The sequence below is a fragment of the Poecilia mexicana genome, unplaced genomic scaffold (assembly GCF_051168715.1).
Source record: "Poecilia mexicana isolate PSO_F unplaced genomic scaffold, ASM5116871v1 scaffold_19, whole genome shotgun sequence".
NCBI lineage: Eukaryota > Metazoa > Chordata > Actinopteri > Cyprinodontiformes > Poeciliidae > Poecilia > Poecilia mexicana.
In genome coordinates this window covers 25,817,801-25,827,758 of record NW_028263388.1, presented here as the reverse complement: position 1 = coordinate 25,827,758, position 9,958 = coordinate 25,817,801, and the positions used below count along the sequence as shown (strand labels likewise).

The window sequence follows — 9,958 nt, the reverse complement described above, 5'->3', positions numbered from 1 at the left end:
GGCCAAGATGGAAATACATAGTACTCTGGAATTCTCAATATCTCATGTTGCCACTGTCACTAATATTAACTAATAAATCAATATTAGTGAACTTACCTGGTTGTTTAATAATCAATAGCGTAATATTAAGGTAACTGTATGATGATAATTATAATCTGGAACTGACAGGAGCTTGTCAGCACTGACATATCATGGCCACCTAGTGTCAGTTGTCAGCTGTCGCAGAAGAGGCCCCATCGGTGCAGGTGTTGTCTTTCTCTGCTAAGTCGGAACACCGGCTGTATATTGAAATATGTATGAGAATTATGTTTTAATTGAAATATATTTTATTTCTATTTGTTTGAACTAAAGTTATTCATATACTACATTCAGGGGCGCTGCTAGGAATTTTGGGCCCCCTGACAAAAAATTAGATTGGGACCCCCTCTCACGCAGCTGCTGTTACAATTTCTTGAGTCTATCTGACCCATCAAAAGTGTCACAATTTCAAAGGCTTGCAACTATGGAGTTAGATTTGTTTCACAATTATTCAATCAAAAAAAAAATCATGTCAAAGCAAAAATCACAAAAAAAACTTTTTTTAACTTTTTTTTTTTTTTTGGTTGAAACTTTTTTTTTGGTTGAGTCTCTTTTTTTTGGTTGAAACTTTTTCTGAGTTTTTGGTTGAATGGGGTATATGCCACGAGAGGTGGTGACGTATTTCCGTTTGAATTTATTCCACATAGGTTGGTTCGCTGCAAGATCTGTACCATGAAAAAGACGCAAAACTTAAAATATCTGCGAGCTGCAGGTACAACAATCGAGTTTTGTTGTGTGCCGTTGTGTCCAGTAATTAGCCAGTACCCATCTGGTGCTTAGTTTTTTAATTTTCCTGCTGATATCAAGGCGACAGCAGACTGTAGCCAAAACTTAGCCACTACAGCTAACACGCGGTTTGTAGCTGCCTGCTATTTCAAAGCTTGAGGATATTGAAGATCCAGCGTCAGAAATGGGAAGACGGAGGTTAAAAGGAAGCTGTACGTGCTTCGTTCACTGGAATAATTTGTTGGAGGAAAATAATGCCGGAGGAAATCCACTGCTACGGAAACAGGCTGAGAACAGAGGCAACGATTCGGCACAAGGTAAGTCAATATGTGTGTTGATGTGCGTTTGTGTTATACGGAGTATGAAATTATTCTTAGGCAGCTCCTTAGCTTTTGTTTATATGACATATATAAAATACATTTAACATGCAGTCGGAGCGACGAGCCCCTCCGATACTGAGCAGGTAATTTAAGAACAGCCGAGAGCAGCAACGCTTCAGCCCGATCCAAACCACACAGGTAGAGTGGAGTGGTGGACCGCTCCAAGATGGCCGCCCTAAATCTCGTCAGCGACAATAGGGTCCATGAGGCGTCTATTCTTATATTATGTCAATGCAGGTACTGCGTGCCTGCGCCAAATCTTTTAGGGGTACGCAGTACCTGACCGTAGCCGCTTACTTTCACCCGGTATCACGTTTATACGACCTACGTATCACGTTTATACAAGATATGTATCACGACGTTTATACAAGATAACTATCACGTTTATACAAAATATTATCACGTTTAGATAAGTATCATGTTATAACGTGATAGCGCTCTAATTTTTTTCCCTCTCGCAATACGCTTCCGTAGACGACTAAACTAAAGTCCCCGAATTGACTTGGTTTGTTCCTTAGCATGTAAAACAGAGTGAGTTATCTTACAACCTATCCTATCTGTATTAATATACAGCGCATGTTCACAGAACTCATGGTCTGTGTGTTCGTGTGACAAAAAAGGAGGTAGTGGCTCGTTATAGCTTAAAGACGATCTTTGTTGCCTCCATCAGTCTGCAGCAGCATCCGGAGCTTTCAGCCATTTTCCACCTGCTTCATTTTGCTGCCGAACCCGATCCTTCTCTGAAACTGTCTCGGCTTCGACACCGGCTGTCATCGCACCCCTCTCCGCTGAACCAGCTGTTGGGACGCAGACAGTGTTCGGACAGATGAGCGAGCAGCACCCGGTAAATCTGTGCTGGAGTCCGCTAGAGCTGAACCGGGTGAATCTCAGTTGGTTGGTATCTATCTACAAGCTGCCAATTATACTGTTTTTATGAATCCTTTAAACCAGATATAGCGCAAAAATCTGCTCCCTTCAAACATCACAGTTCGCTGCCACCTGTTGATTGATTGACTGATTGATTGATCGGTCTCCATGTGATTCCTCCAACAGATGTCTCAATATTTTTGTTGTGGTCTGAGATAAAGAAACCAGAAAAATAAAACATTGGACCCCCTTTTTTTTTTTTTAATATTCCGTTCTTAACGCAACAATTAATAGTTGAGGCCAGTTTTAACACGTGTCACTGTAAACATGGTTGGCCCAAGGCATAAGCAAACTAAGCAGCCGCCTATGGCCCCCTAAGTGGAACTGATTTTGTTGTTCTTTTTTTAGTAATGATTTATATGTAATTATAATAACAAAAACAACTTCATCATAAAGTTGTGATTTGTTTTTACTATATTACCGTGTTTCCCCGAAAGTTAGACAGTGTCTTACTTTCTTTTTATCCCCAAAAGCCCCACTATGTCTTACTTTCGGGGTATGTCTTATATTGGAAAAAAATTGTCGAATTTTTTCGAATCGGCGCGGTGACGTATGGAGAGGGGGACGGCGCAGGCGTGGGCAGGAGACGGCGCTCATTTGGATCAGAGGGAGGTGGCAGACGCGGCGACGTATGGAGAGGGGGACGGTGCGGACGTGGGCAGGAGGCGGCGCGCAGCTAGATGAGAGGTGTTTCCCCGAAAAGTAAGACATATGTCTTACTTTCGGGGTACGGCTTATATTAGCCGACCCCCCTGAAACCCCCGATACGTCTTACAATCGGGGGTGTCTTACTATCGGGGAAACACGGTATATATTTGATAATGTATGTAGAAATCTTTCTTATACATTGGGGGCCCCTGGTGGCCACGGTAGGTACAGCACTGCATGGTAATATGAGCTGCCCTGCAGAGCGCATCCAAACCTCCAAAGTGCTTGTGGAAGATACGTTATCAAAACAATGTCGCAAAAATGACTGAATCCTTCAGGGAGAAAGAAAAGACAGAGGAGGAATAGAAAAAAAGCCAATGCAAAGTTATGTTTTAATGTGCATTGGTAGTGTAATATTTATCAGAAAAATTGATGGAGCTACTAAGAGAAACTTCAAAATAGCGTCTTTGATAACATTTAATAATAATAATTAAAACTTCTTAATGTTTGACATTGGCTAGCAAAATGTTTTTACATCAGGCTACATGGCCCCTGCATTAATACATCAATGAGCTACTCTAAGCTGTAGTTGGAGATATGTTGTTTGCTGCTGAGCATAATCATTTATGTATCTAAAATAAACATTTTTATACTAACTTCTAAGTTATGTAAAACTTGTCCAATTGAAATTAATTGAAGGCATAGAATCAGTTCAGTACGGGCCCACATTCTCTGGTGAGAAAGACTCCTGGTATAAATTTAATTTTTAGCTATTGTAATTAGTCAAAGAATGTCATGAATATGTGTGTATGTATTCATCAACAATAGAACAATACAATAAGCCTATCCAAAAGCCCAGGTAACAGTTTCCTCCTTGAAGAAGGTTTCTAACAGTCCAGCTTCTATGTCATAGATTAAATTGATGTTTTCTTTTTCCCCGAGACTACATGAGCCATCTTTGGATGCCAAAATGTGTCCTGCCTAGTGTTTTTAAAATAAATATAGGTCTGTGCCACTACAAGGGCACTAAACCCCAAGTCTTTAAGTCTTTAAGTTGGGCTGCACCGGTTATAGTTTTCTGGTTGATTGCCGATTGCCGATCTTTGGCCAGTATCAATTTTTTTTGTCTGAAATGTTGCTAAATATAGCAAAACAGTTGCTGAGTTTGCAACAGTGGGGCCACTATTGTTAACTGCAAACATTCAGACCTGACCTGGTGGTCTTTTCTATCAGTCAAACCTCTCACTGGAGAGCAGAAGAGGACAGTGCCTAATTTTTAAACCTTTGCTGAGGTAGATGAGATCGGTGGGTAAGACTGGCTTCACATGTAAGTATCGGCCAATCAATCCCAGAAAGTTAAGGAAATCAGTGCTGATATATCAGATAATAAATGTGTTCTATATTATACGTGCATATAGAATATAATGTAAACATCACTGTCAGAGATTAAATAATTTTAGCAAGTGTGTGAATGATCTAATCATCTGACTGTTGATTGCAGCAGTACACACTAATAGCAGAACAACAGGACCCCAAAACCAAATTCTGTTTAGTGCCCCCATGGAGACTGGGCCGGTGTTCTGACTATGTGTCAGTGTTTTAAAGGGCCCAACATAGGATTAAGTTTAGGGTTCGAAGTGCTCTGAGAATGATTGCTAAAAGCAAAACAGAGAATTCCTGAAGGGACGGGGTAATCCCCGCGGACAGCTGCATGAGGTAATGTTAATGATATACATTAAATACTTACGTTTACATTAACAGCCCAATCCTATAGTCCATCTGTTTCTGTTGCACTCCTGTTAACCCTCCTCCCCACCCCAGTGAGGATTTAAATAGGATAATTGCATGAGGGACAAAGGAGTTCCTCAGACTGTTGGTCCTGCACGTTGGAAGAAGCAGTCTTCCACTGAATCTGATTTCCTGTCTACTGATGACAGTGTACAGAGGGTGGCTGGCATTGTCCAGGTTTACCTTTGAACACCTTACACATAAAATTATACATTTATTTTTAAATGTTTGCTGAAAAATAACACGCTGACTTACTGTCAGATTTGGAAAATGCTGAAGGGCTAGCTTTACTCGGATGTTTGATGACATGGCTGATTCTGGGTTGTAAAATCACTTTCCATCCAACCATTTTTGTTGATAAATTGCTTCTCGCTCTCCTGCAGTGAAGGATCATGGGCAGTGACTGATGAGCAAACCAACTACGGGTCAACTGCTGACACGCCAACTTGGCATGGATCAGGCTTTAAGTTTAAATGCTCTGGTGAGTTACTTTTGTGTGTGGTGATATTCATGACTGGCCACAGCAAAAGTAGGAACAAGTCTACTCAGTGGTGTTTTGAGTTATTTACAGATTATAAAAGTGCAGATTCTAATATATCCAATGACATAGAAATAAAAAGAAAGAAATGAAGAAGATATGGCCATTTGAATGTTGGAAATCTGGTTCCAAAAGTTAGAGAAAAAAACTTTCAAAGTTTTTCCCCAAACCTTCTGAAGGTAAGGTAAGGTAATTTTATTTATATAGCACATTTTCAGCAACAAGGCAATTCACAGTGCTTTACATGAGTTAAAAGGAAATACAAACTAAATAACAAACCAAAGGAAAGAAAAAAGAGGAAAGAAAACTAATCTAATGTTCTAAAGTATGTAAACTAAGTTCTCCTGTTCAGGGTTGCTAAGTATCTAATTCCATTTCTGAATAGTGAGTACTCTACAGTTTCTGATAAAATAAACTAAAGAATGACTGATCTAATTCCTTTTCTGGGTTAAAGTGAGTACTCCACAATTCTAAGTTTGTTCTAATTCCTTTTCTGGGTTAAAAGTAATATAGACTAAGCAGTGACTGTTCCTGTTAAGTATTTCTGGATTCCAAGTTTGTAGTTATTAGGCCCGAGCAGCTAAGCGCTGCGAGAGCCTATTGAAACTGTGCTGTAAATTATTATTCTTCCGTAAAATAAATTGGCTTTTTGGGGGCTTTATCATATTCAAAAACTCACCAAACTTGGCGGGGGCATAGAGTCCGGTGAAAATTTACGTATTTTAAGGTCCTCGGAAAAATCGCAAAAGAAACGGCTCAAGGGCGCCACCTAGCAACTTTCAAAAGACCCTTTCCTATTCACTTACTTTATCGTAGAGACTTGAAATTTGGTACACTTGTAGAGCTCCCCAAAACACTCTGAATTTACAATTAATGTCATAGTGCAAGTATCACAGATTGTCGGCCATTTTGGATTGAAGTTCCGATTTTGACCCGATTTTGGCCGTTCACAGGGTTCGCATTTGATCGAACTTGTCCTAGGGATTTCGATCGATCGGCTTGAAACTCGGTCAGATCGTTCAAAAGGCATGGCCGATCCAAAGTTATCGTAGGTTTGCGTTTTCGGGCTTGCTGAAGGGGTCTTTCCGGGGGTCAAAGGTCACCGATTCGCCATGAAACATCAAACTGTTATAACTCTTTGAAAAAAACTCATAGAAGCACCAAACTTTCAGTGATTGATCATCATGGGATGCTCTACAATACCCAACGGTCAAATGATGACGTCACTTAGGCCACGCCCCCTGAGAACAGGAAGTGTCATTTTTTACGCTGAACGGTCGCTATCTGACCCCTTTGACCTAATCGAGGTGAAACTGTGTCCACAGACAGAAAACATGTTGGTGTGTTGAGGATTCCAAGCCAAGCTCATTTGAATCCAGCAGGTGGGCGTGGCGGCGTGGCGAAGTGACCCTAAACGCCGTGTCCTTACGTTTGGCTGTGGATTCCACAATTTTGAGGCCAGCTGCACCAAACTTGACATGAGTGATCCTGGTAGGGTCCCCTACGATCCTATGTTGTCATAGTCTGACGTCATCTAAGCCCCGCCCCCTCAGAACAGGAAGTGCTTTTTTTTCCATGGAAAGCTGCCTTTCTGGCTCACTGCACCTAATCAACATGATTCTGTGTTGGATGACAGATAACATGTTAGTCTCACTTGCTTTAAAGCGCCAAGAGTCTTCTGTAGAGGGCGTGGCCGTGGGACCGCGGCGAAGCAGAGGTAACGCCGCCGCCATACGTTTGGCTCTAGATTCCACATCGTTCAGCCCAGCTGCACCAAACTCACTAGGATGCATCCTTATCCATCCCCGAACAGGAATCCATAACAGTCGTTGATGGGCGTGGCCTAATTTCTCTACAGCGCCCCCTAGAAATTTTTAAATGATCAGCCCCAAGCCATGCTTTAACCTAGAATTATGAAACTTGGTACACATGTGTATCATGTCAGGACCTACAAAAAAGTCTCTTGGAGCCATGGTGCAAACCCAACAGGAAGTCGGCCATTTTGGATCAAAATCAGCCATTTCCTCTTTTTCATAGACATCGCATCTGATCTATCTCCTCCTGCAGCTTTTGAGATAGAGACTTCAAACTCAGTCAGCAGAGACTTGAGACATTAAAGATGAAAAGTTATCGTAGGAATTTTTCTATGTCAAAGCATGTGGGCGTGGCTAAGTCCCAAACTTTGACTATTCGCCATGAAACATCAAGATGCAATAACTTCCACATAGAAGGTCACAGCTGCATCAGACTTCCTATATCTGACTACAGACCACCCCTCATCACATTGAGATGGTCAGTTGATGACGTCACCTTAACCCCGCCCACTTCCGACAGGAAGTCACCTGTTTTTTCTATTGTATGTCTTACTTTTACTCTCTAAGTCATATGGGTTTCATCCGGTGTAGGCTGACATGACATGATATGATGATGAACTCTCCCATGATGAACTCGACTGACCCGTGGGGGCGTGGCTAAGTCCCAAACTTTGACTATACAGCATGAAACATGAATGTGAAATAACTTCCAAATGCCAGGTCACAGCTGCATCAGACTTTCTATGTCTCATTATAGACCAGCCTTCATCATAGTTAGGTGGTCGATTGATGACATCACCCTAGCCCCGCCCACTTCCGACAGGAAGTAACCTCTTTCTTCAATTGTATGTCTTACTTTTACTCTCTAATTCTTATGGGTTTCATCCTGTGCAGGCTGACATGAAATGACATGATGATGAACTCTCCCATGATGAACTCTACTGACCCGTGGGGGCGTGGCTAAGTCCCAAACTTTGACTATACACCATGAAACATGAATGTGAAATAACTTCCAAATGCCAGGTCAGAGCTTCATCAGACTTTCTATGTCTCATTATAGATAAGCCCTCATCACAGTTATGTGGTCGATTGATGACATCACCCTTGCCCCGCCCACTTCCGACAGGAAGTCACCTCTATTTTCTACTGTATGTCTGACTTTTACTCTCTAAGTAATGTTGGTGTGTCATGGATTCCAACCCTGTGCAGGCTGACATAAAATGAGATGATGATGAACTCTGTAAATGCCTACTGCTAAGTTTGGGACTAAGCGTGGCTTAGTCCCAAACTTTGACTATTCACCATGAAACATGAATGTGAAATAACTTCCTAATGCCAGGTCACAGCTGCATCAGACTTTCTATGTCTCATTATAGACCAGTCCTCATCACAGTTAGGTGGTCGATTGATGACATCACCTTAGCCCCGCCCACTTCCGACAGGAAGTCACCTGTTTTTTCTACTGTATGTCTGACTTTTACTCTCTAAGTCATATGGGTTTCATCCTGTGCAGACTGACATAAAATGCCATGAAGATGAACTCTGTCAATGGCATCTGACCCTTGTGGGTGTGGCAAAAATGGCTGTCCCTCGCCATATGCATACGATCGTCTCTTATTGACAAACGCATCATCCCATTTGCTCCAGACTTTTTATGAGTGACACTTGTGAACCTCTAAGGAGCCCAATAGAGTTTAATTGCAATTTGACTCTACTGCGCACCCAGGTTAATCAAACACCTGTGTCTCCTTGCGATATCAGCTGATCTACACCAGATTTTTGTGCATTGACTGGGAGCAATGTCGAACATGACAGGGTGACTATCTTCAGGGCGGGTTTGGCAGCTCCGTGAGAGCAAGGCGGTGGCTGGGGGTAGGCGGTGGCTGGGGTGACATGGTGCTGAGGGGAGGCAGTGGCTGGGGGGAGGTGGTGCTGAGGGGAGGCGGTGGCTGAGGGGAGGCGGTGCTGGAACATCCGCGGTGGCTAGGCTTGAGCGGCGCTTGGCTGCGAGGGCCGCTTGAGGCTCCGCGGAGCTTTAATTAGGCCCGAGCAGCTAAGCGCTGCGAGAGCCTATTGAAACTGTGCTGTAAATTATTAGGCCCGAGCAGCTAAGCGCTGCGAAGGCCTATTGTTTTTCAAATGTTGATTATTATTAGGCCCGAGCAGCTATCGCTGCGAGAGCCTATTGAAACTGTACTGTTTATTATTTTTTTTATTCTCCCAAATGAATTGGCTTTTTGGGGGCTTTATCATATTCAAAAACTCACCAAACTTGGCGGGGGCATAGAGCCCGTGTAAAATTTACGTATTTTAAGGGTCCCGGAAAAATCGCTACAGAAACGGCTCAAGGGCGCCACCTAGCAAATTTCAAAAGACCCTTTCCTATTCACTTACTTTATCGTAGAGACTTGAAACTTGGCACACTTGTAGAGCTCCCCAAGACACTCTGAATTTACAATTAATGTCATAGTGCAAGTATCACAGAATGTCGGCCATTTTGGATTGAAGTTCCGATTTTGACCCGATTTTGGCCGTTTACAGGGTTCGCATTTTTTCTAACTTGTCCTAGGGACTTCGATCGATCGGCTTCAAACTCGGTCAGATCGTTCATAAGGCATGGCCGATCCAAAGTTATCAAAGGTTTGCGTTTTCGACCTTCCTGAAGGGGGGTTACCTGGGGTCAAAGTTCACCTAGTCGCCATGAAAAATAAAACGGTTATAACTTTTAAAAAAAAACTCACAGCAGCACCAAACTTTCAGTGATTGATCATCATCGGGTCCCCTACAATACACAATGGTGAAATGATGACATCACTTAGGCCACGCCCCCTGAGAACAGGAAGTGTCATGTTTTACTCTAAACTGTCGCTATCTGACCCCTTTGACCTAATCAACATGAAACTGTGTCCACAGACAGAAAACATGTTGGTGTGTCATGGATTCCAACCCTGTTTCGCTTTGAAGGAGCAGGTGGGCGTGGCGGCGTGGCGAAGTGACCTGTAACGCCGTCGCCATACGTTTGGCTGTAGATTCCACAATTTTGAGCCCAGCTGCACCAA

General features: G+C 42.6%; 1 protein-coding gene and 1 long non-coding RNA gene across 3 annotated transcripts in view; one reads left to right on the top strand and one right to left on the bottom strand.

The window, feature by feature from the left end:
* LOC148153795 (uncharacterized) overlaps positions 1-9,958 on the bottom strand; it is a 186,741-nt gene that overhangs the window by 41,415 nt on the left and 135,368 nt on the right. The gene's annotated exons all lie outside the window — the stretch shown is intronic.
* The window catches only part of stambpl1 (STAM binding protein-like 1), a 91,131-nt gene continuing 81,750 nt past the window's right edge, over positions 578-9,958 (top strand). Inside the window, exons 1-2 of one of the 2 annotated variants that reach the window (XM_088016463.1) lie at positions 578-1,121; positions 4,931-5,028. In XM_088016463.1, coding sequence (XP_087872589.1) covers positions 4,954-5,028 — 75 coding nt within the window. In that variant the 5' untranslated portion in view covers positions 578-1,121; positions 4,931-4,953. Of the gene's footprint in view, positions 1,122-1,859; positions 2,079-4,930; positions 5,029-9,958 lie in introns of those variants that run through there. The other variant, XM_088016462.1, reaches the window with a different exon arrangement.